This window comes from Lepus europaeus, chromosome 2 (assembly GCF_033115175.1).
Source record: "Lepus europaeus isolate LE1 chromosome 2, mLepTim1.pri, whole genome shotgun sequence".
Lineage (NCBI taxonomy): Eukaryota > Metazoa > Chordata > Mammalia > Lagomorpha > Leporidae > Lepus > Lepus europaeus.
The window spans coordinates 152,903,829-152,931,017 of record NC_084828.1 but is presented as its reverse complement, the minus strand read 5'-3'; the positions used below and the strand labels follow the sequence as shown (position 1 = coordinate 152,931,017).

General features: G+C 38.0%; 1 protein-coding gene across 1 annotated transcript in view; it reads left to right on the top strand.

Moving 5' to 3' along the window:
• Positions 1-27,189, top strand: part of TBC1D5 (TBC1 domain family member 5) — a 625,580-nt gene that overhangs the window by 357,050 nt on the left and 241,341 nt on the right. The window contains exons 9-10 of the mRNA XM_062215140.1: positions 918-985; positions 18,838-18,940. Coding sequence (XP_062071124.1) covers positions 918-985; positions 18,838-18,940 — 171 coding nt within the window. The remainder of the gene's footprint in view (positions 1-917; positions 986-18,837; positions 18,941-27,189) is intronic.

The following is a 27,189-nucleotide window of genomic DNA, read 5'->3' as shown; positions in this document are numbered from 1 at the left end:
TGGCCCAAGTGCTTGGACCCTGCACCCACATGGGAGACCAGGAGGAAGCACCTGGCTCCTGGCTTCGGATTGGTGCAGTGCACCGGCCGTGGCAGCCATTTGGAGGATGAACCAACAGAAGGAAGACCTTTCTCTCTGTCTCTCTCTCACTTTCTAACTCTGCCTGTCAAAAAAAAAAAATGTACTTAAAACCTATTAGGTTATAAAAAAAACCTTTATAGAAAACAGTACATGCCTTTCGTAGTGCATTGGTTATTCAGGTCAGATTGAAGCTGGGAGCACTTGGCCAATGGGTCCTACTGTAATCCTTTTTGTTGTTTAGGAGTAGTAGCAAGTACAGACCAGTCAAAAATATTGTTCACTTGATATAGGTAATAGAAATTTTTTAAAATATAAGCAATAATAATAATCTGGAAAAATTGATATTAAAATAAGGATGTGCTTTTGAGATTAAACTGTGCTTTAATAAAAATTATCATAAGCTCAGTTTTCTTACCTGAAATATAAAATAACTCAGGGAAGGGTAAATCTAGTCATTTAACCTAGTAAATTGGAGCAGGGCAGGTGTTTTAGCCTAGTGGTATACGATGCCATTTAAAACTCCTAGGACCCCTAGTGGACTACTTGAGCTTGTATTCCGGGATGTGGCTCCTGACTCCAGCTTCTTGCCAACCCAGAACCTAGGAGGTAGCAGTGATCGTCCAAGTAGATGAGTTCCTGCCACCCAGGATAGACCTGGACTGAGCTCCTGACTCCCGGCTTCAGACCTGGCCCAGCCCGGGCCATTGCAGGCATTTGCCGAGTGAACTACCTGCCTCTTTCTCTCCTTCTTGAATTTTTAAAAGTTATTAAATTGACATCATAAAAGTCAACAAAGGTGTGAGCTTATTTCAGATGAATTGTTCTTCTAATTCCAGAGTCTTTGGAACAAATTCTTCCAAGATAAAGAACTTCGATCAATGATTGAACAAGATGTCAAAAGAACGTATGTAGAACTGTTTGCAAGTTATTTCTAATAATTCAAGTTGGTGTCACTTCTTTATAATTTTAGCAGAATACAAAATCCATAGAGGAGCCATACTTAATTAAATGCAGTATTCTACTTGTGTTAACAATAAAGTTTTTTTAACCAAATATTTTAATAAATATTATTTTCCATTCCCAGCATACAGATTCCTATGTTCCCTTTAAAAAATAAATTACATTTGTAGTGCTGATGATCTTAAAATAATATTTAATCAGTTCTATCAATGCCCAACAGTTATTTGAAGTCATGTGAATCTGATAAGGTTGTACTGTGTAGTCATTATATTGGTATTGCTAGGAAAACTTATCTCTTGCTATTTGTGTTTGAACTCCTTTCTTACCAAATGACTTTTTAAGTAACAACCGTTATTCTCATCCTTCTCATTTTTCTTCCTCTTGAGACCATTCATTTGTGTAAGCAGCCTGTTCTCTCCTCTGCTCAGTATGTCCATCATGACAGAGAAGTTCATTTAGCACGTAGGTAATGTCTGTAGCTATTAGATATTGGACTTCATCATTCTTGGTCATCCAGTGGAAGCACATGGAATCTGTGTCAGAAGATCCTAGAGTGGCTTCTAGCTAATTTACTCTCTAATTGTGGACAGTTTACTTTCAACATCTTTCCTCCTCGGTTTCCTCTGATGGGTATGAAATGAAGGTAATAGTGACCACCTCTCAGGACTTTTGTAGATTAGTAAGTACAGGTTGAGTATTCCTTCTGCAAAAGTTGTGGGTTCTGAAATGTTTCTGAGTTTGCAGTTTTTTGGATTTTAGAGTAGTTACATTGACTTTCCTGAGTCATCATCCCTAATCCAAAAATCCAGTTTTGGATTGGATTAGAGATGCTCAACTTGTAAATTAAGTTCACACTTTAAACTGTAAGGCATCACGTAAATATTAGTAAGGTTAATTTAATCATGAGGGCCTGGGACTAGCCATGGATGCAGTGTACAGTGTCATGAGTGCCTCCAGTGGCTTCCTCTACATCCTTCTGTAGCCTTACCCGTGTGCTGCGATTTCAGCTGCTACTGTCTGTTACAATGCCCAGACCTCTGGATTTCCACATTCATTTCCTCCCATGTAGCAAACACTGAATAGTCAGATGATGTGGTCTGCTGTTAAGGTTACACTGCATTTTAACGATGGAATTTTCTATTTTAAAATGAAAATCATTCAGAGGAGCTGAGAGTTCAGAGTAAGCACAGCTGTAGACAATTGTGGATGCTGAGGGAGATCATGTGGTTGGCTTGAGGTACCCAGTTAACTCACTTTGTAGGGAGGCTACTCTCAGAGTGTCAGGTGTCAGTGTTTCATCTCCCCAGTGTATAGTTCCAGAAAGTACATCATCATTGTATTGTCACTCAAGAGACACACAAGAAATATTTGAATAAAACGGAAGAAGACATTTCCTCACCAACATTTAAGTTTTTGGGTAATCAGGCAGTAAAGCAGACCTCATAAAATCAGAATGTGCAACACTGATTGTTAACCAAGCAGTAAAGGTATCTCTTTTAAAAAGTACTAGGCAGTTATCATTACAAATTTGACAACTTCAGATCGGTATGTCTCCTAACTAGGATTATAATTAATCTCGCTATGCATGGATAATGGAAATGGAGAGACTAGGACAACTATGCAGAGTCACACACTGAGATGCCATGGGAGCCAGATTAGTTAAAAGAAACAACAACCAAGGCAGAAGGAGGGAGGTGGATAAAACTCTGACAGCCACACCAAACAGGAAGTGAGGTTGGGAGCTTGCTCAGCATTTTGACTACTTGGCTCAAATATTTCTGTTGCACAGTGTAATAACAAAGTGAATTTTTTAATAAAGATTTTTTTTTTGAAAGGCAGAGTGAACAGAGAAGGAAACGAGAGAGAGAGAAATCCTTTATCTGCTGGTTCACTCCCCAAGTGGCTGCAAAGGCCAGGGTTGGGGAAGGAATCAGGATCCCCATCCAGGTATCCCACATGGGTAGCAGAGGCCCAAGGACTTGAGCCATCTTTGGCTGCTTTCCTAGGCATGCTAGGAAGCTGGTTAGGAAAGGGGACAGCACTCTGCTATGGGAGGCCAGTGTTGCAGGCAACCACTTAACCTACTGTTTTCCAACACCAGCCCCAAGTGTCAGTTCTTAAAAACTGTTCTTTCAGCTATTTGGTTTTCTGTGGTTTTTTTTTCCATAAAAATATAAAATACAAAAATATTAAGATAAAAATGCAGATTATATATAAATAAATTTTTCTCAAACCTATCTCCACCAGTATATTTTAATTAACATTGTAAAGCCAAGATTCAGGGAAATCACTTAAGAAATGCTACAGGTTCATGTATAGCTAGGGGGCTTCCCTCTCTTTTCTTCCTTGAAGGCTGTCCATGGCCTTGTCCATGTTTAGAGTGAGTCTCCCAAGTCTCCTCTCCATACATGTTCTGGCAAAGAACTTAGTGTGTAAAGTAAAGTGGTCTGTCTTGTTTTAAAGCCACCAAATTGCTTAATCACAAAACCTGAACTGCTTGAATAATTTTATGCCGTGTGTCTTTCTAAGGTGCAACATGCTCTCACGTCCATGTCTTTCAATCCAATCTGTAAAGCAGTTCATAACATAGTAAGAGAAGAAGCAAAGTATAGCTCAGAGAAGCTTGTACAGTGCTGTTTGTACCCTAGAATCTGTAATTAGAATTTTGACTTTGTAAAATGTACCTTGATTATCTGTTATGTTCCAGTCTCATCCTTTGCATGAGGGGAACAGAGTGGTGAGTGACATGGCCAGGGTCCTCCTATCACAGAATGTGTATTTTCCTGTGGAGGAGCAGGGCTGAGATGTACAGAAAGAGAAGGGTAACTGTTGCAGGTGATGGTTACTCTGGAAGAATAAAGCAGGGTAGGAGGATACTTAATCTGCTAGAGGGATGGCTACCTTAGGACTTGGGATCAGAGACCGCATCTCTGAACAAACGATATTTGAGCTGAGATGTGAAAATATTTTAAAAGTTAGACACGTGAGAGTGTACGAGATTGTTCTGACAGAGGGAACTGGGAATGTGAAGTCTCCCAATGAAAATGAGCTCTGTGTTGAGAGAAACAAAAGGAAGACAGGTGTGACCACAGCCAGGTGATTTATAGTGGGAAATCTGAGATGAGGGCAAAGGCTCGACAGAGTCTTACAGCAGTGAGAAGTTTGCATTTTATTTCCATTGCAATTGGAAGCTATTGGTGAGTACTGAGCAGGGGTACCTTACCTCAAAAGATAATTCTGGCTGCCGCAGGGGATGAAGGTGAATGTGAGAACAGAACCTGGAGTAGTGTCTAGGAGCCTATTGGCAGTGTTCCAAGTCAGGTAATGTTCGTGACTTAAACTAAAGACCAGGAGTAGAGAAATGAAGGATATAAAGCTGATAGTTTTAAATACAGGTTAGAGGATCATTAGACGTAACAATCCTATGTTCTTTAGTTTTATTCCGTTTTTATTGCTATTTCAAGTATTTTTGCCTCCTACGTACAGTCTCTTAATTGTTTAATTTTTCTCTTTGGGTCTACTATCTTTCCACATCCAGTCCTTTCCATGTATTGTAATCACACTTCTCCCAGCACATTTACAGTCTTGCTACTTGCCTACTTCAAAACCCTCTGTGACTCCCCATGGCCGGCTGACACATGAGTCCTAACACATACTCAGTTCCCTTTTAGACCAGTGATCCAGGCATTAGTCCATGAGCAAGTGTTATGCTTTCCTTTTTCAGCGCTTTGGAATGTTCCATACTCCGCCCTACTTTCCTCTATTGCTCTCTATTGGATTCCTGACAATTCATTCTTCAAGGGCTGAGTTCGTCACGACAAAGTATTTTCTAGTCTTGATAACTATAAGTAATCTGTGCTTATTTGGAGTTCAATGGCATTTTCTTAATGACTTCATAACGATAGCATTTAGGGTTTTCTTTGGTCATGGGTTTATCTAGGTTCATCTGTCAATGCATTCAGAACATTTATGTTAATATCTTCAGTTAGGAGTCAGTGGAGATGTGAAGATAAATACAACATGGACCTTTAAGAACTCCAAAGTCTAACAGAGAAAGCAGGAGAAAAAAAAACTTCAAATTCAGAATAACTTGTGCTTTAATAGAGGCAGGGTATGGGCACTTCAGAAAGCTCACAGACAGGAGCTGTCATGGCATCAGATGAAGCCGTTGCTTCCAATCCAGCTCCCTGCTCATGAGGCTGGGAAAGCAGCAGAGGACGACTCAAAGACTTGGGCCCCTGCACCCATATGGGAGAACTGTGTGGAGTTCCCGGTTGCTGGCTTCGGACTGGAGCAGACCTAACTGTTGCACCATTTGGGGAGTGAACCAGCAGATGGAAGATCTCTCTCTCTCTCTCTCTCTCTCTCTCTCTTTCTCCCTTCTCCCCTCCTCCTTCCCTCCCTCCCTGCCAGTTAAATAAATAAATCTATAAAAAAGAAGGAAGTTACTAATATCAACCTTCTAGTATAAGTTTAAATAAGATCACTTGACTTTATGAGATGTGTTTTTGTCATTATTATTGATTTTTTAAAAATATTTATTTTATTTGAAAGAGTTACAGAGAGAGGGAGAGACAGAGATCTTCTGTCTGCCGGTTCACTCCTCAAATGTCCATAATGGCCACGGCTGGGCCTGTCCGAAGCCAGGAGCCAGGAGCTTCTTCCAGATATCCCCACATGGGTGCAGGGGCCTAAGTATTTGGGCCATCTTCTACCACTTTCCCAGGCACATTAGCAGGGAGCTGGATCAGAAGTGGAGCAGCCAGCACTCTAACTGGCACCCGTATGAGATGCTGGCACTGCAGATGGGGGCTTTAAAACCTGCTGAGCCACAGCGCTAGCCACATTGTCATTGCATTTAATTGATTTGGATATGTCAGTGTATTAAATGTTATCTCTCCCTTCAACTAATTTTAATATTCTTTTATGCCACTAGCCCCCCCCCCTTTCTTTTCAGCCTCAAAGGATTTTACATTCATTTCAATTAAGTGTTCTGTATCTCAACATAATGAATTTACTATTTCCATTTTTATTATTGAAAAAAACTGATAATCAAAAGTAAATCAAGGAACTTCCAATTTACAGCATTTCTAATTCAGAGCTTCAGTTATGTATTCTGAACAAGTTTTGCCATGTTTCAAAAGTTTTAACATTAAATGAAATTCAGCATTATTTAAAATTGTGAGAAATAATGAGTTCAAGAAAAAATATTATTTCCATATTAGTTGCCAAAGAAGTATGTTATTTGGTCTGTCAAGGTCTATTCTAAAAATATATATACAGCATCTATAACATCATTTGCAAATTAACATTTATAAGCTATTGCCAAATAGTCTCATCTTCAAATGTGTTCTCTCTCAAATTAAATGATTAAAATTCTGTAACCTACTTTTATCATTTTAACTGACCATATTTAACATTTATCTGATTGTTGGAAATGTTAGCCATTATCTTCAATTTTTAGGTCTTTTGTGTTTCTAGTTATTGTAGCTGACATTTTGGTTAGTATATTTGTTAGTTATTTTCTGTTTGCTATGTGAATATCCATGCCATGGTTAGACTTTTAAAGATGGAACATTCTCATTTTAATGCTTAATTTTGTTTGAGGCTTAAGTGTGGGCCAAACGTCAGAAATAATCTACTTAATCAAGCTTTGATATTTTAATACTATCATTTGATATTTTTTGATTTTTTAATAATTGCTAAAATTCTCTTTATAGACGTGTGCTGTCCATTTTGATAGACACCAGCTATATTTGACTACTTAAATTTAAACTAAGTGTAAATTAAGTTTAAAATTGAGTCTTTATTCATGATATTCAAATGCTAATGGCAACTGTAATGGGGACAGCATTATATATAATTCACTTTTGTATTGTTGTATAGTATATTTATTTCTACATTTTTATTCATGTTGCACTTTTACATTTGACCTATGCTAAATATCTTTACCTTTATTTGCTTTCTCTCTCTTTAAGAAAACCATTGACTTTTTATAGTATATAAATTTTAGCTGTGTTTTTGGTCAATTATAGTTATGTTACACTGTAATATATGACAGGAAACTGAACTACTTTTGAAAATTTTTTTTATTCGTGTGAAAAAAAGTAATTTGTCAGAGGTGACAGTGAGGTGTTATGTTTTGTTTTGCTTTTTTTTTTTTTTTTTTTGCTTTAAAGACTATCACCTTCTTAATTCTCATTTTGGAAGAAACACTTTCAGTACTTTGGTCCATTGACTGTCCCACTTTACAAAGTTAAAATGTCCTAAATGTCAGTATATTTTACAGTTTCCTGCAAGCCCAGTTTTTATTTAAATAAAAAATAAATTCCTCAGGGAAGGAGGATTTTATAAGCAATTTCAGAGCAGAATTGATTTTGGTGTGTGTTAATGCAGACAATCTGCCCAGTGTTAAAATGTTAAGGAGAAAAAAAAAATACAAGCTGCCATATTCGTGTGATCACACCAAAATAGCAGCTTGTATTTATATTTTCAGTCTCCTCGAGGTGGACTGCAGGCACACATGAATGAGTGGATGTACTTGGTGTTGTGTTGTGATTTTATTTAATGTAGGCAAAGTACATGCTTGTGCATGCACGACCAGCCCTCACATATGCACTTGTTCACAGCCGAGAAAGTGAAAACTACAACACAAGCCGCTCTCTAAGAGTCGTCGGCAACCTGTGTGTGTGTTTTTTAAATATTAAAGAGGGAAAGAAACAGATTTTCAGGAATACGAGAAACAATTTCTCTTGTCAAATGGCCTATAATCTTTCCTTGTTTGATATATAAGGTGAAAACAAAATAATTATTGTTGCACATATATGTTTAGTACTATGTGTTTTCCTCTACCACTCCTGTTTTAGTGTGTTTTTGCCATTTCAGTTCCATACAAGCTTGCAAATTCTAAGCATACATTTATACTAATTTATGAGCATTTTAAAAACTTTTAAATTTTTTTAGTATCTTAGTGAAAATAAAGGTTTATTTGCTGCAGAACAGACATTTCAGGGCTCTGATCAGCAGTCTGATGCTCCTGATCTTGGGAACTGGCGAGCGATAGGAGGGCAGCACTGTCATGTTACACTGAGCTACGTACCAGCAGGATGTGTGCTCTAGACATCTTCTTTGTTTTCAATTAGCCAAGTTTGTTAGTTGTGGGCTTGTATGGTTAAGAGAAGGTAAAATCTGGTGGATGGTCACGTACCATTCCATCCTGAAATGTTACTAGCAGCCATCCTGTGTTTTGGAGAGTAACACAGTCTTTTCAGAACATTTAGGCAAAGTTGGAATTGAAGCTACTTGGGTATGTTGGGGCTAAGGTTTTAAATTTCTTTTCTTTTTAACCTTAGTTGTTGAAAAATTGCAAAATAAATTTTGTATTCCCAGCCATTATTTTCTTTATTAATTGCAACAACAACTTAGAGGCTGCAGCCCCCTGCCCAGGATTCGCTTCTGCTCCACCTTCCCAGTCCTGGTCCCTGAGTGCACAGACTGCCTTTTCCTTTTCCTCGCTTGTATGTTTGTGGCTTTGTAGGTGTATTTGCTCTTTCAACAAATACTACTTGAGAAATTAGTATGTACCAGCTACTGCTATGGAAGTTGAATACTCTTTTTTTTTTCCCCCAAAGAAACCTTTTATTTAAGGAATACAAATTTCCTAAGTATAACTTTAGGAATATAGTGATTCTTCCCACCACACGCACCATCCCACCCACACTCCCACCTCTCCTCCTCCTTCTTCTCCCATTCCCTGTCCCATTCTCCATTAAGATTCATTTTCAATTAACTTTATACACAGAAGACCAACCCTATACTAAGTAAAGATTTCAACAACTTGTGCACACACTCACACACACACACAAAACCTGAGAACAAGTTTTAGTTAACTCTCATAATATAATGCATTGAGGACAGAGGTCCTGCATGGCAAGTTAGTGCACAGTGACTCCTATTATTAATTTAACAATTAACACTTTATGTATGACGTCAGTGACCACCTGAGGTTCTTGACATGAGCTGCCTAGGCTGTGGAAGCCTTTTGAATCCTCAAACTCCATCAGTATTTAGACAAAGTCATAAGCAAAGTAGAAGTTCTCTCCTCCCTTTAGAGAAAAGTACATCCTTCTTTGATGGCCATTCTTTCCACTGAGGTCTCACTCACAAAGATCCTTCATGTAGGACATTTTTGCCACAGTGTCTTGGCTTTCCATGCCTGAAATGCTCTCCTGGGCTTTTCAGCAATTCTAATGAAGGCAAGACTGCACAATGTATAGAACTTTTTACCTACCGTGCATTATTATATATGGTAAAATAACATGTATTTAAAATTATCTTCCAAATATGTATTTTCTCTTCTACATCTTAAGCTCTAATGTCTTCTGTTTTGTATCATCATATTCCCCATAGGAGCCATTTGTGTTATTAGTAGCTGTTTAGTTAAAACATTTCATTTTGCCAAAGAGAGAATGTGACGAGTAAGCTGATAGAACTTGTTAATGGCTTAAGTGGAAATGAGGTCTTTCTTCAATTCTGTAATTCATTTTCATCTTGTTTGCTTCTTCAGTTGCAGAAACATTTAGTGCCTTCAGTGTGCAAAGCACTCTATGAAGCAGATGCCTGAAACGTAAATGAACCCAGGTCTTGAGTCTTACTCAGAAAGAGATGGAGACTAAATAAGTTAACACTGTTTCTGCCCACTGGGTTCCTTTATTCTAATGCAGTATATGCAATGTTTGTCAGCTCTGGAAATATTGACATTTGGGGCCAATCAGTCTTTTGTTGTGAGAGGCTGTTAAGTGCAGGGTAGGATGTTTCGCAGTATCGTTGACTGCCAGGGGTTCTGAGAGGCAAGCTTTAAAAATCTTTGGGGACTTTTGTGTGACTTAAGGATTCTCTGAGGCATCACCTTAGAGCTTTCTGAAATTTTAACAGAGTTTTACAGTCACACTTTTGGTGTTATGTTTAGATCTTGTTTTTCCCTTTGACCCATATTTGATCTTTGCCCAAAAGAACTGCCTTAATGTTGCTAACTGGAGAAGCTAGAAATGAGGATGAGTTCTATTTTCAAACCCAGCAAATTCTAGCACCTCGTTCTTCCTTTTGATTTTTCTTTTCTTTCATTCTACTATAAAAAGAAAAAGCCAGACAGCACTTACAACATTCTGCTTGGTTTTCTCCATAGCTACATCTCCCAGTTTCTTAGGTGTATTTTCTGTTTTTTATTTAAGCAGAGATTACTCTATTGACAGACTTTCTCTGACTTCCTAATAGGGAACTGTTTTCCTTCATTTTTCCCATATATTTTTCCTCACTTTCAGGTAAGTCTTCGCTGGCAGGCTGCTTCAGGACTGTCACTCTTTCTAACAGTCTCTTTCATGGCCTTGAATCTTTCACTGGTGCTTTCCTGAAAACCCTTCTGGTTCCTGTTTACTCCCATAAACACTTTTATCTTGTCATTTAGTTTGTTTGTTAACAGTATCCCAGCGTCTGGTATCAATGCCTTCTCTTTTGCTACATCAACCAAAACATAGTGACTCAGGACAATAAGCACTTACTGCTTCCTAGCTGCTTTGGGTCATGGATTTGGGAGCAGCTTAGACGGAGGGCCCGGCTGAGGAGTGTGTCTGAGACTGCAGTGAGGCACGTATTGCACCTGTGGACATTTGATAGCCTGAGTAGGGCTGGGGGATCACGATGGTTCCTCTTCGTGGGGTGTGAACATGAGACTGACTCAGTGTCCTCCTGCATGAGGTGCTCGATGCCGAGCAGCTGAAGAAAGGAAGCCCACCACTAGAAGCTGTGTTGTTTTCATGCCACACCCCAGAGTGAGGCGTGTTAAAGAACTGGCAGATGCATTTTAAATTCACTGTTTGTGCTTGATTTGTTTAAGAGGCAAAGAGACATAGAGAGATCATTCCCTTCCACTGATTCACTCTCTGGTATGAACCAGCCATACTCAGGGGACCAAACTCAGGAGACAGGAACCCAATCCAGGTCTCCCAGATGGGGAACAGGAGCCCCATTACTTTAACTATCACTGTTACCTTCCAGACACAGAGCTAGGTATTGAGCCCAGGCACTCCAGTAGGTGACATGGATGTCCTAACTAACATGTTAACCTGTGGCTAACCACTGACTCTGAGACATATTTTTAAATACTACAGTCCACATGCAGCTTCTCAGATCTCCCTGGTGATCTTTTGCATTCTCCCCAGCTGGAAGGGGGTATGTGCACAGGTGCCTGTCAGGGGTGTGGGGCGAGGTGGATTTTGTGTCACTCATTATTTCTCTCTCAGTGTGTTGGTTAGCACCCAATCATATGTCCACAACTAACTGAAAAGGAAGCTGGAAGTGAATCCAACTGTGAGCTTAGGAAGGAGAGAAAATAGATGTGATTGAATAGGAAGAAAGGTGAAACTCTAGCACAGGAAGAGAAAGAATTTGGTGTGTCTGCTTTCATTCTGTGTCACATTGTCCTACTTAATGGTTTGGCATGATTTTTCAGTTTTCCTTGACTAAAATAATAAACCACAGTGAGGTATTATAGTTATTTTGGTGTTTAATAATATTCTGGGGAGTTTTTATCAGCTCATTTTAAATTTTGGATGAGTACTTGTTTTGATTTTCTGTTTTTGAAATATGGGCATAGCATCAGTTATTGTTCGTTCAAGTCCTCCAGTGCTGCTTTGTCCTACTGCAGGATTATAAACCCTCACCAAGGGCTTTATTTTTTCCCTTGGGGCATCTTATTGAATACTTACGTCTTCAGTAATTCATCTGGGCCCAATGCTTTGTCTGTTTTAATACTTCTAATTACCTAATTATGTTCTATAATGCAGTGACAAAGCTCTTCGTCATTTCACTCTTTTCTTAACCCTTTTCTTGCTTTGGAAATATTATTTTTGTCTCTTTGTTGTCTGTGAAATTATAACAGCCCAGATAGTTCCCTGCCTTTTCTTGATTGTTTATATTACATTAGACCATTGCCCTGTTAAGAGTCTTTCCAACTAACTCCCATCAGGCATCTGGGTTCCTGTCTAATGAGGCTGTAATGCTGCTGTATAGTTACCTTCCACTCCTCTCTTCTTGATTCTTTCCCGCATATTGCAGTCTTACAAGAAGATAGCCAAAAGGCAAATAGAATAGTTTCTCTTGGATAAATAATCTGCTCCATTGGAAGGAAAAAGGTGGGGGGGAACAATTCTGTAGAGTAAAAAAAAAAAAAAATCTTAAGACATAATAACAAATTATAGTCAATAAATACTTCTTGGACCTTGAACGAAGTACTCAAAATTTTTGGGAAATCTGAGAAATATGAAAGTTGACCAGACATTTGATTAAGTTAGTGGATTTTTTTTTTTTTTTTTGGCTTGGCTGTGTTGTGATAACTTATGTTATGTTTTTGAAGAGTGTTTATATTTTAGAGGTACAATTATAACATGTAGATAAAGTGATGGTTAGGGTTAGCATCAAAGTAATGCAGCATTTGGGAAGAAGTATATATATATATATATATATATATAGCATGAATTCATGAATTGGATAATGGCGAAGCTATTTGATGGATAGAATGGGGTTCTGTCAATTCTGTCTCTACTACTGTTTGAAATTTTCATAATGAAAGATGTTTTAAAACTTATAGAAAATTATATTGCCTACCAATTTTGATTTTTTTGTTCAAAATAGAAAACTCACATCAAATATTATGGTACCTGTTGTTAGTTTTGCTTATTTTGCAGATTTTAAAACATTTTATAATTATATTTCAATATAATATTTAATCATGTGTTTTTTCTATTTTTATTGTAGTTATAAATTATAATTATGTATATTTATAGGGTATAAAGTGATGTGGTTTGTGACTACTATATAGATTGATTAAATCAATTAATTGATCTGTTCATCATCTCAAATATTTGACATCTCTTGTGGTGAGAACATCTGAGAATTATTCTCTTAGTGACATTGAAATGAATAGTACTCAATGATTACCTCTGTCACCATACTGTGTATTAGATCTCAGAAATTAAAATAGCCTATCTGGGGCTTTGTACCCACTGATTGTCCTCTCCCTGCTTTCCTCTATTCCCCAACCACTGGTAACCACCATTCTACCATCTACTTCTGTGACTTCCATTATTTTAGCTTCCACATATTAGTGAGAACTTGATCATTTGTCTTTTTCTGTATTTTTTTTTTTTTGGTATAATGTTTTCCAGTTCATCCAGGTTGCCCTAACTGATAGAATTTCTTTCCTTTTTTAAAGCCTAACTAGTATTTCATTATATATATATATATATATATATATATATATATATATTCTTTATCTGTTGATGAACACTTCGGCTGATTTCATATCTTGGCTATTACGAACAATGTTGAAATGAATATGGGCAGGCAGACATTTCTTCCACATACTGATTTAAAATCTTTCCAGCAAGACAATTTGAAGCACTATTGTTAAATCATATAGTGGACCTAGTTTTAGTTTTCTATCTCGGCTTTATGATGGCTGTACTAATTTGTGTTTCCACCAAAGGTGTGTGGTGGCTCTCTTTTTCTCCACATCCTTGCCTACACTTAACTGTCTTTTATCTTTCCAAGAATAGCCACTCTAACAGGTGTGAGGTTTTCATATGCATATCCCTAAAGATTAGTGATGTTGAACTTTTTAATATTAGCCTTTAGTTAGTCTTATTTTGAAAAATGTCTATTCAAATCCTTCTTTTGAGAAATGTCTATTCAGACCCATTTCTTAATTGAGTTACTTGTTTTCTTCCTATAGAGTTGTTTGAGTACTTATATATTTTCTATATTAAACCCTTATCACATATGTGGGTTGTAAATATTTCCTCCCAATCTGTAGGTTATCTCTTTGCTCTGTTAATTGCTTTCTTTACTATACAGAAGATTTTAGTTTTCATGCAATCTCATTGTCTTTGTTTTTATTGTCTGCATTTTGTCAAATCTAAAAAAAAAAAAATCATTGCCTAGATCAGCATTGTATAGCTTTTCCTCTATATTTGCTTTAGTAGTTTTACCATTTCATTTATGTTTAAGTCTTTAATCCATTTTGAGTTGATTTTTTTTTTTTTAGTGCAAGATAATGTCCCAGTTCCTTATTTTATACTTGAGTACACAGGGACTCAAACCAGCGCCCATCTGGGATGCCAGCACTTCGGGCAGCAGCTTTATCTGCTACAGCAAGTACCAGCTCCATACTTTTGTTTTCTGATAATAAAAATCTGTCTTCAGTCCCTAGTTTGATTATCCCCCCTTTATCTTCATATCAATTATTTTAGCTTGAGTGAATCATGAAATAATAGTTTGAATTCTAATTATTTTCTGCTATTCCATCTTTTCTGAAGTTTTACAGTTTCTCTTTTTTGTGCCTGAAACTGTATGTTTTATCATATCCTAACAATTATTGAATCCAACTTGGGTCAGTCTTCAGTGTTTTTTGTTATTGTTTCACAAGTAGATTTGCCTTCTCATTGATACTTGTGTTAGACTGATACTGAGATTACCTATTCTGAGTTAGCAACCACTGGCATGGGGTAAAGAACAGCCTACAAGTCCTAATGGAAGATAGGGAAGCTATTCTGAAACTTCCAACAAATAAAAAACTGCTGGTTACTATTCCAGAAATTCTGTTCACTGTGGTTTTCTCTCTAATTTCTGGTTCTTAGACAAGTAATTGCTTCTGCTTGAATCCTAATAATATGATAATCAAATATGTACTTGGAAATATTTTATTGTCCAGGCATAGTTCTTCACACTTCAGTGCTGACTCCAGTGTGATTCTCAATTCATGGTTTTTTTTCCTACCTGCATTTTTCTGAGTCGTTTGTAACTGATTAGGGAAGTGGCTGGTCTGCTGGTCTGCTAACTACCCAGGTCTTTGGCTCAGGTATTAATTTCTCTATGCTTTGTTTCATTGCTTGTTAATGTCTGAGTGGGACTGGAAATCTCCATAGCTCCTTCACACCAAAACGTCTCTGAATGTCAGTTCTTCTTACAACTTCTGAAATACCATCAACTGTTAGATTTTTCTCCTGGAACTTTTGTATATCTTTCTGCCTACTTACTTGATACCATGGATTGTTTATCAGTATTTAGAGAACAAGTCATTTTTTTTTTAAGTTATAACTCAGCATTGAAGAGTAGAATTATAGAAAGTGTGCTGTTGTGTGGCTTTGCTACGTCTGCCTAGTACACATTTTCAGTTGATGGGGTATTTGCTACAAATGAGTGATTTATCTGTCTGCAATTTAATTCTTGTAGATCTCTAGTTTTTGATCTTTTAGGTAGTTACTCTGTATTTAAATGAAACCATGACTTGGTATATAACACAATTTATATTTTTAATCAATGCAAGTCGAAACCATTATACTTAGTGAAATAAGCCAGTCCCAAAAACACAAATACCGTATGTTTTCCCTGATCTGTGGTAACTGAGTACAAAAAAAAAAAAATGTAATGTGTATGAGCAAAATTGGCATTTTGAGATTCTATGATTATTTGCAGCCCTTCTCTCTATTGCTGAGGAACAGTGTTTTTTTTTTTTCTTCTTACTATTTGTTGAATTCTTTACTTAGTGTAGGGCTGATCTTATGAGTATAAAATAAGCTGAAAGTAGATCATTATAAAAATTAAAAGAAATAATAAGAAAGGAAGGAGGAGGGAGGGTAGGGACATATGCAGGAGGGAGGGTGGGGTGGGAAGTGTCACTGCGCTCCTAAATCTGTGTATATGAAATACATGACATTTGCTTGCTTTAAAAAAATTAAACATTTAAAATTTAAAAAAGATATAGCAGCAATCTTTTATGAAACTACCAATTGGGCCGGTGCTGCGCCTCACTTGGCTACTTCTCCGCCTGCGGCACTGGCACCCCAGGTTCTAGGCCCGGTTGGGGCACCGGTTCTGTCCTGGTTGCTCCTCTTCCAGTCCAGCTCTCTGCTGTGGCCTGGGAAGGCAGTGGAGGATGGCCCAAGTGCTTGGGCCCTGCACCCGCATGGGAGACCAGGAGGAAGCACCTGGCTCCTAGCTTCGGACCGGCGCTGCGTGCCTCCTGTAGTGGCCATTTGGGGGGTGAACCAATGGAAAAGGAAGACCTTCCTCTCTCTCTCTCTCTCACTATCTAACTCTGCCTGTCAAAAAAAAAAGAAAAGAAAGAAACTAACAATTGACTAATAGTAAGTCCTAAGTATTGTCCTTAAGATGTCTAGGTGAGGCAATCACTCAATGTGATTTGGCCATCACTTGAAATGTTTGAACTTAAATGTAAAAAAAAAAAAAAAAAAAAACCAAGACAAATAATAAATAATTATGTTTCCAAAGCAAAAAGGTTTTACATTTTTAGTATTTAGATATTAACCTACTCTTATATAGTATATAGATATTTGTTACACAGTTAATGTAAAAGTTTTTTAATACTCTTTTCCATAATACATTCAGATTGTAACAGCCAGCAATAGAATTTGGTTGTGCCAGTGTGCATAAAAAAATTTCCAGGGACTGGTATTGTGGGTAAAACCACTCACTACCTGCGACACCAGCATGCATTATGGGCACTGGTTCAAGTCCCAGCTGCTCCAGTTCCAATCCAGTTCTCTTCTAATGGCCTAGAAAAAGCAACAGAAGATGTCTCAAGTGCTTGGGCCCCTGCCACCTGTGTGGGAGTCCCTGAAGAAGCTCCTGGCTCCTGACCTCAGCCTGGCCCAGCCCCAGCCTTGTAGCCATTTGGGGAGTGAACCAGCTGAAGAAAGATCTCTCTCTGTGTTGTGTCTCTCCCTCTTTCTCTGTAACTCTGACTTTCAAATAAATATATAGAGAAGAGAAGAAGAGGGGAGGGGAGGGAGGGAGGAAGGAAGAAAAAGAAAAAAATTTCCAAAGACATGTTAAGGAAGGGACACACAAAATCTGTTAGCAACTTATAACTTCATAGGAAGCTAGCAGAAGATCAAAAATAGGCGACAGTGTGGGAGTTATAATGTGAGATAAAGCAGCCACTGCTGCTCCTGGAGAGACTCACCAGGAGAGCTTGTCTGTCTCAGCAACGTCTGTACTTCCGTGCTCTCGTAGTCTTCCTTTCCAGACCCACTTTTTCTTTTTTCTACTCCTAAAGCAACTCTTCGTATGGTTATCCCCTGAAGTACCATTTTCCAGAGACCAGCACAGACCTGTCTTTCCGAGTTTCTGCTGTTTGTGGGCGCTGCTCTCGATGCTTTCACATCGCATCCTGATCACAAGATCAGTAGCATTATTCCCACCTAATAGATGAGCCAGTGGAGCATCGTTTGCTGAAGGTGACATAGCTAGAAATCGCACTTCATGAATCTGAACACGAGCTTTTCTATTCAGGCTTGTCATTTCACTTCGTTGTAATGCACTCATGTCCTTCCTGTAAACTCTACTCTTTCAGGCTTATTCCCACTCAGATACTCTTCTCTTTATTATTCTTTTGTTCGAAAATGTGGTGTCCCTGTGTTGTTCCTCCAGCAGCAAATTCAGTCCTCTAAGGCTCTTTCCAGACTTGCCCCACCTTTTCCTTTGGTTGTCCTGTTCCCACCTGGCAGTATTTCATAGAATTCCTTTTTCTTGATGATTACTTAATTACCATTCTGTGTTGTATGCTGAGAATCTTCATTTCCATTTATGACTTCATCTTTCCTTCTCATCTGGTTACCTTCCCCACTGATGTTCCTTTGTAATTTCTCTCCTAAAAATTCATGTACAGACCTTCTGGGATTGAACCCAGTTAACTGTTTAATCCTAAATGACATTCCCTCAACCTGTACATATTCACTGTGTATTTCATTGCTGTGATTTTGATCTTGGGTTCTTGAAGTTGTGTGTTTAACTATTTAAACTTTTTTTTTTTAAGGTAGCTTCTCTACATATTTTCTGTTTCACATTATCTCAGAGCACCTGATAGAATTTTTTATTAGGAGGGCATTTAAACGATGCTTAGGGCCAGCGCCGTGGCTCAACAGGCTAATTCTCTGCCTTGCAGCGCCGGCACACCGGGTTCTAGTCCCGGTTGGAGCGCCAGATTCTATCTCGGTTGCCCCTCTTCCAGGCCAGCTCTCTGCTGTGGCCCGGGAAGGCAGTGGAGGATGGCCCAAGTGCTTGGGTCCTGCACCCGCATGGGAGACCAGGAGAAGCACCTGGCTCCTGCCATCGGATCAGCGCGATGTGCTGGCCGCAGTGCACCGGCCGCAGCGGCCATTGGAGAGTGAACCAACGGCAAAGGAAGACCTTTCTCTCTGCCTCTCTCACTGTCCACTCTGCCTGTCAAAAAAAACACAAAAAAACAATGCTTAGTAATTTTGTTCCACTTGAAGTCTACATTTTGATACTTTGAAGTTGACAGTATGATCATATATAGTAATTGAGTTCTGATAAAAGGGACAGTGATTTCTTAAAGAAGTTGATACTTCTGCAAAATCATATTCTAATAATGAAAACCTCATAGACTAAAACAAACCAACTCTTCACTCCCAAACAGATGAACTAAACTTTCCTTTAAAATGGTTGTATTCATATATGTGGAGCCTTTGAGTATGTGAAAAAATTTGAAATGTTTCCATGTTGAATGATGTCATTTACCTCTGCAATATGATTTTCCTCTTTTCTTCCACTTTCTCAGCCACACCAAGGATGCAAGTTGCATGGCTAATACAGACTTGTTTTAAATCCTGCAGCAACCTTGACACTGCTTGGAGATGAAAGTTGAGAGTGATTCTCAAAACCGTACTTGTCGGTTTCAATCCTGTTTTGTTTTTTTAGGTTTCCTGAAATGCAGTTTTTCCAACAAGAAAATGTGAGAAAGATTCTTACAGATGTTCTTTTCTGTTATGCCAGAGAAAACGAGCAGTTGCTTTATAAACAGGTAATGAAAATATCTTACAGGTGGCATCCATTGACTCAAAATTGTCTCTACAGCTTGACAAATGATAGAGCAATAATGCAGCCGTTATTGTATCCAAAGTTGTATCATAATGCTAACGCATTGCAAATGCTGCTTGTCAGGTGCATGGTGAGAAAAGTAAGCTCACTGAAGCACATGTGGCTTCTTCTTCATTATAAGACATTCCACCAAATTGTCTTCTATAAGGTGTTCAAGATTTCAAGTTTTGGGAGTTTGCTTATAAACAGTATCTTTAAAGTCAATATAGTAATAAAACTTCAGAGTTGCATGTATAAATATTGTTCCAAAATATTGCATTTACAAATATGTGATATGTCATTTAAAAATAATCCAATGTCCCATTACTTTTTAAAGCTTACCAGTAATAGAACTTCAAAAAATTTCATGAAATTTTTTGACATTTTTAGGTGGTTTCTTTGTGATCCTGTAATTTGACTAAAGTGAAAGTTATTTAATTTTATTTTCATTAAAGGGTAAAATTTTTGATATATATATATATATATATATATATATATATATATATATATACCGGCCGGTACCGCAGCTCAATAGGCTAATCCTCCGCCTTGCGGTGCCGGCACACTGGATTCTAGTCCCGGTCGGGGCGCTGGATTCTGTCCCGGTTGCCCCTCTTCCAGGCCAGCTCTCTGCTGTGGCCCCAGAGTGCAGTGGAGGATGGCCCAAGTGCTTGGGCCCTGCACCCCATGGGAGACCAGGAGAAGCACCTGGCTCCTGGCTTCGGATCAGTGCGGTGTGCCAGCCTCAGCGGGCTGGCCACGGCGGCCATTGGAGGGTGAACCAACGGCAAAGGAAGACCTTTCTCTCTGTCTCTCTCTCTCACTGTCCACTCTGCCTGTCAAAAAAAAAAAAAAAAAAAAAAAGATATACCTAGATTTTCTACTTAAAGCTATGATGTTTCAATAAAAATACACAAACATACATTTTTATGTGTTCCTCCAAATATATATTCTGGGAATTCCAACTAAATTCATAAATTTTCAAGTAATTGAAAATTATATATCTAACTGATTACAGAAGTTCAATTTAATGTAACAGAAAATACCTGTAATAAAACCAGTATATTTAATTTGAAGTACACTTGACAGATTTAAAGATAGTAAACTAATATTACCATTATACTAAATAATGCATTTGTTATTATTGAATATATAGAGTAGCCAAAGGAAATAATTCTATCTTATTTTTAATATTAGTAATATGTCTTTAATTACATGCTGACAATGGTTTCTTAGGATTGAAAAAGAAAAAAATCCTATTCAAAATGACAACCAAAAACTCTATAAATATTTTTTAAATAAAGAGGGAAATATCTTCTTTTTTAAAGGATTTATTTATTTAATTGAATGGTAGAGTTACAGAGAGTCAGAGGCTGAGAGAAAGAGAGAGATTTTATCTGCTGATTCGCTCCCCAAATGGCTGCAACAGCCGGAAGTGGGCTGGCAGTAGCCAAGCGCTTCTTCCCAGTCTCCCATGTAGGTGCAAGGGCCCAAGGACTTGGCTGTCTTCTGCTGCCTTCCTGGGCCATTACCAGGGAGCTGGATCAGAAGTGGAGCATCCAGGACTTGCACTGATGCCCATATGGGATGCCAGCTCTACAAGCAGCTGCCTTACCAAGTACACTACAGCCTCTGTGCATGTTTTTTGAGAGAGATGAAGTAGAAATTGAGTAAATGAAAAATTGTAACATGCTTTAGGTTGAAAGCTTTAACTAAAAATATTGCTGCTTTTCAAACTATTATCATTTCAGTGATAATTTAATTAAGATAAGTGTGTCTTTTTTTAAAACTGGACACAGTTATTTTAAGTGCCTAAAAGCTTTATAGTTATTCGATGGTGATAATATAGCTTCATGATTAAAACACTGGATCTGTATTCAGATAGCTGTGTTTGAATCTCAGCTCCACCATTTACTAGTTATATATTAAGAAATTTACTTAGCTTTTCAAATCCTTAATTTCATTCTCTTTAATTGAGGACAATATTAGTACTTATAGGGTTCAGAACATTTAATACTTGGGCCAACGCTGTGACATAGCAGTTTAAAACCACAGCCTGCATCACTGACATCCCATATGTTCAAGTCCCGGCTGCTCCACTTCCAATCCAGCTCCCTGTTAGTGTGCCTGGAAAGCAGTGGAAGATGGCCCAAGTGCTTGGGCCCCTATACCCATGAGGGAGACCCTGAAAAAGCTCCTGCTTCCTGGCTTTAGCCTGGGTCCAGCCTTGGTCATTGCAGCCTTTTGGGGAGTGAACCAATGGATGGAAGACCTCTCTTTCTGTCTCTCCTTCTCTCTCGGTGAATAAAGATTTATTTATTTTATTTAACATGTTAAATAATTAAATTTATTAATTAATATTTTAATTATTTAACATGTTAAATAAAATAAATAAATCTTTAAATAAAGATAAAGAAAAGGCATAAAAGGCAGAGTTACAGAGAGGCAGAGAGAGAGAGAGAGGTCTTCCATCTGCTGGTTCACTCCCCAGATTGCTGCAAGGGATGGAGCTGGGCTGATCTGAGCTGGGAGCCAGGAGCTTCTTCTGGGTCTCCCATGCTGGTGCAGGGGCCCAAAGACTTGGGCCATCTTCCACTGCTTCCCCAGGCACATTAACAGGGAGCTGGATTGGAAGTGGAGCAAACCAGAACCCATATGGGATGCTGGCACTCCAGGCGGTAGCTTAACCCAATACACCACAGCGCCAGCCCCAAAAGAAATAAATCTTAAGAAAAAATACATAACGCTCATCAAAAGTTCATGTTGGTATTGTGGTTATTGTTATTGTTATCCTTCTCATTATTAAGTGTGTTGGTTTTACCACAGAATTTGGGTAAGGAAAGATCGCCAAATGGAGATATTAAAATATCTATAAATGTCCTTTGATCAAATTAATGTGATAGTGTATGTATGAAATCTTAATAATATAAAATACCAAATAGAATGTTGACCTCTTACATTTGTTATTCTGTCTAGGAAAGAAAATCAAATTTTATCTTTATTGGTGAAAAAATTCCAAATGGAGTAAAGAAATAAATGAAAACTAAAAATATCATTAATAGTAGAGAAAGTGTAGAATAAATTTTATGTAATTTCACAATAGGAGAGGCCTTCATAAACAAGATGGTATATCCACAAATGATATATCAACTCAAAAGACCACAGTAAATAAGTAAACAAACCAAAAAAGAGACTGGGAGAAAAAAATGTCTCCATCAGTGTACAATTCTTTTTGAAGCAAATAACAAAAGTCAGCGTTCAAAATGGCTTCAAGTCGAAGGGTTTCATGAATACCCGTAGCACAAAGTCTAGGGATAACTGGTAACATTAGTTAGTATGCTATCTCAACATCTCGATTAAGGATCCAGGGTTTCATGTTTTGCTGCTGTCTTCTTACTGAGTTGTCATTTATTGTGAATCTCTCTTCTGATTGTTCTCTGTACTTTTTTAAGTATTTGAAAATACCTCACAGTAAAAGAGTTGGCAATAGTGTAGCAAGTCATGATAAAATTATTCCAAGCTACACATCTGTTTTCTTATTTTTTTTAGAGAATGAAAAAATAGATTAAGGAAGCCTTATAACAATGGAGACAAGCTTAGGAGACAAGAAACAAAAACATAGTACTGCACACTCCACCATTGTGTTGCACCTAGCCCTCTGCAGTTGTGTGGAGACTACATAGAAATATGGAACATCAGATTACTAATACTTTAGACAGAGTACTTCAGTTATTGAATAAGAACACTTTATTAGCTTACTCCTGAATGGCACTTAATTATTCCATATACATGTTTAAAATTCTATAGATTCTTTGCAGAGAAATAATAAGGATTGAATATTTAGCCAGATCAAATTTTAAGAAAAAACCTTGAGTTTCATCACAAGCTGTTAAAGCTATTATTTTGTACTAGGTGACACCCCGTTTAACATCGACCATATTGTTAATAGTTATGGGATTTTATTGAATTAATGAGACTGTTATCATGTAGTAGAATGTCTTGCTGAGTTAATTGAAACTGCAGAGATTATATAAATGGTATTAATGAACTTTGACTGCCTGATGCCTCAGCTTTAATAAAGACTGCTTGGTGGGCTAAATGAACACAGGCAGATAAAAGAACAGGTTCAATTTTGTGAGCCTACAGGCTGTTGATGAAGAAAACTTTGTTACCTTTATTTTCTACTGGCATGAGTTTAGAGTGCAATGACTACTAACTGTCTGACAGGGATAAAGGCTTAAAGGTAAAATGCTGACAATATAAATGAAAGCAAAATACACATTTTGAAGACCAAGAATATACTGACAATATAGTATTTCTTATTGTGTTTTGTCCATTTTATAGCATGTTGAATTCATGACTGCTCTTTCTGGGTATCTCTCTTTTCTTTTTGTCTACATGTTTGCCTCTTATAATTATTAATGAGATATTACTTGTCTAAAATTGAGAGCAAAACCAATAGTCTCTATCATGTGGTTGAAAATATAGTTCTAATTTAGGCAGAAGTCAAAACTGAACTTCTGAAAGATTATCTTAACAGTATTCAGAAAACTCATAATTATCACCTTGCAAAAAGAACACCTGACATATGATTTAGTGCTATTCTTCTTGTTTTCATATGCCAGCCTAATTTTTTCCATGTGTTTATACTTTAAGTGGTAGGTATTTCATTGACTCAGTTGACATGAATATCATCTTTGCTGAGTCTAGTAGAATCTGGGTTTATGTAGACAGCAATCACTTGGCATCCCTGGGGACTGGTTCTAGGCCCCTCTATGAATGCTAAAGTCCTTTAATTGGCATAGTATTTGCACACCCATATACATCCTCATATACTTTAAATCAACTCCTAATACAGTGTAAATTTCATGTAAATAGCTGTTATACTGTAGTCTTTAGGGAATAATAAGGGGGAAAAGTCTACATGTTTAATACAGATGAGGGTTTTTTTCATGAATATTTTAAATCCTTAGTTTGTTGAATCCACAGATGGCAGACAGAACCCATGGATGAAGAGGGCCATCCGTACATGTATTTTATAGATACACATCCATGTACACACACCCACCACTTAATCATAATTCATAATTTTATAGTCATTTATTTTTTAAAGAGATTGGCATTTTCTTTTTTTTTTTAATATTTATTTTCTTATAAAGACAGAGTTACAGACAGGCAAGGATAGACAGAAAGAGAGATCTTGCATCTGCTGGTTCACTCCTCAAATAGCCTCAACAGCTGGAGCTGAGCTGATCTTAAGCCAGGAGCCAGGAGCTTCTTCCAGGTTTCCCACATGGGTACAGAGGCCCAGACACTTGGACCATCTTCCACTGCTTTTCCAGGCACATTAGCAAGGAGCTAGATCAGAAGTGGAGCATCCAGGACTTGAACTCATGCCCATATGGGATGCTGGCACTACAGGCAGCAGCTTTACCCACTACTGCACAGCGCTGGTCCCTAGTCATTTGTTTTTTATTTTATTTATTTATTTGAAAAGACAGAGAAGAGAGACAGAGACCTCCCATCCAGTGGCCCACTCCCAAAATGTTTTCAGCACCATGACTGAGCCAGGCCAAAACCAGGAGCTTGGAACTCCATCTTGGTTTCCCATGTGGATGCCAGAAACCCAAACACATGAGCCATCACTTACTGCCTCACACAGCGCACATTAGCTGGAAGCTAGAATTAGGAGCAAAGTCAGGACTTGAACCCAGGCACCTGCTGTGCCAACTGCCTACTTGTTGTATAATCATTTTGGGGCTTATTTTATTATGTGTCTCCTTCTCTAGATTGTAAGTTCCATTAAGGTTAGGAACTTGCCCACTTCATTCACTTTTGTGCCCATAGTACCTACAGTCATTTAATAATTTTTGCAGTAAGTGAAAGATGAATGATACTTCAACAGATGGAGACTGTATAAACAGAATAACATCACAGAAGCTAGAGAGAATTGCATATTTAAAGAAGGTGGGGGGCCGGCGCCGTGGCTCACTTGACTAATCCTCCGCCTGCGGCGCCGGCATCCCATATGGGCACCGGGTTCTAGTCCTAGCTGCTCCTCTTCCAGTCCAGCTCTCTGCTGTGGCCTGAGAAGGCAGTGGAGGATGGCCCAAGTGCTTGGGCCCTGCACCCGCATGGGAGACCAGAAAAAAGCACCTGGCTCCTGGCTTTGGATCTGCGTAGCTCCAGCTGTAGCGGCCATTTGGGGAGTGAACCAACGAAAGGAAGACCTTTCTCTCTGTCTCTCTCTGGCACTGGCTGACTTTATCTGTCAAATAAAAAATTTTTTTAAATAAAATTAAAGAAAAGAAGGTGGGAGGATACATTTAGCAAGAACTCTTCCTTGTTAAACCAGCCATAATTAGTTAGAAAATATGTTGAAGGGGAGAATACCCCGATAAGAGACTACCACCAACTACAACAAAGGAAAAAAACTGGCGATAGGCCTGTGAGCCAATAGGTTTAATAATAGGGACTATGCAATTCTACAAATTTTTAGATTAGGAAAATCTAGTGTTCTTAAAAGTACTTGCTCTCCTCAAGTTAATTTTAATACAATTTCAGTAAAATCTCCAGTGTTTTCTATAGCATTTTATGTAACTAAATGATGTGGAAATATGTATCGATGGAACATAGTTAAGTTACAACAGGCAGGGGATTGGCATTAGGCTCAGCAGCTGAGATGCTGCTTGGATGCCCACAGCCCATTCTGATGGCCTTGGGTCTGCGTCTCATCTCGGCAGCCAGCTCCAGCTTCCTGCCAACGCACATTCTGGAAGGCAGCAGTGCTGACTGAAATACTTAGGCCCGGCTTGCCGTCCACGTGGGAGACCTGGGTTGAGCACACAGCTCCTGGCTTTGGCCTCGCCAACCTGACTTTTGTGGGCATTTGAGAAATAAGCCAGCAGATTGAAGATGTTTCTCTCTCTCTCTCTGTCTCTGTCACTCCCTCTCCGTCTGTCTCTTTGCCTTTCTAGTAAATCATAAGTAATTTTTAAAGGAAAATTTGTATAATAAGCCTGCCTCTTGGGGCCATTTGGGGAGTGAACCATGGGAGATATCTCCCCAGTTCTCTCCTTCTCACACCTTCCTTCCTTCCCTCCATTCCTTCCTGTTTCCATCTTGATCCTTCCCTCCCTCCCCTCCTTCCTCCCTCCTTCTCTGAAGCTCTACCTTTCAAATAAATAAATAAATCTTAAAAAGAATATTCAAACCAATGGGATACCAGTAAAAGCCTAGAAAAAAATGTGAGCTAAATATCTAGTTTATAATAAAGATGGCTTTTCAAAACTCTTGGGAAGAAATGGATTATTTAACTTTCTGAAAACATTGAATTTCTTGAAGAAGGGGTGATAATTCAATACAAGTTCGATTCTTTTGGAGAAAAATAGATGTTTATTCTTCATGGAAAAAATTAAACTAAAATCAGGTAGGTGAAAATTAATGGAAAACAAAGGAAGCTTCCTTCTTACCTAATGTCAGTGTGAGGGAAATTTTTCCAGGCATGAAATCAGTAAAAGAAATCATGAAGAATGACTTATGCTATTGACTGTTTTAAAGTTTATAAATTCACCATGACATAGGGTATCATAATCAATATTAAAATACAAATAGTAAACATGGGAATTGTTTATATCAAAAAATGGTAATTGGTAGAGAACTGTTAGAAATCAGGGAAAAGTAAATACTTCAATACAACAAAATAAGCAACTCATTAAATACAAATGGCCAATCAAATTTTTAATTCAATCTCAGTAGCATTTAAATAAATTATAACAATTTCTGGGATTTGACAAGATTTTTTTTTAATCAAATATAGATTAGGATATGTGAGGTAATGATTTTTCTATCCTGCAGTGAGGGATTATTTCTGGATGGCATAAGAGACTTAGACAAATGTTTCTACCCCATCACCCAGAAATTCTGCTTCTTAAGGCTGTCCTGCGGAAGCCATCAGAAATAGGCAAAAAGATTACCACAATGGTATTTACTATAGTTTTTAATTCCTTCCTCCCTTCTTCCATTACCACCCAGAAATTCTGTTTCTCAATGACTTTATCCTAAGAAAGCCATCAGAAATAGGCAGAAAGATTACCACATGGTATTTGTTACAGTTTTAAATTTCTACCTCTTTTTCTTTCTTTTGTGGTTGACTGATCTTCCTCCCTCCTTCCCTTTCCTGTTTTTCTTTCT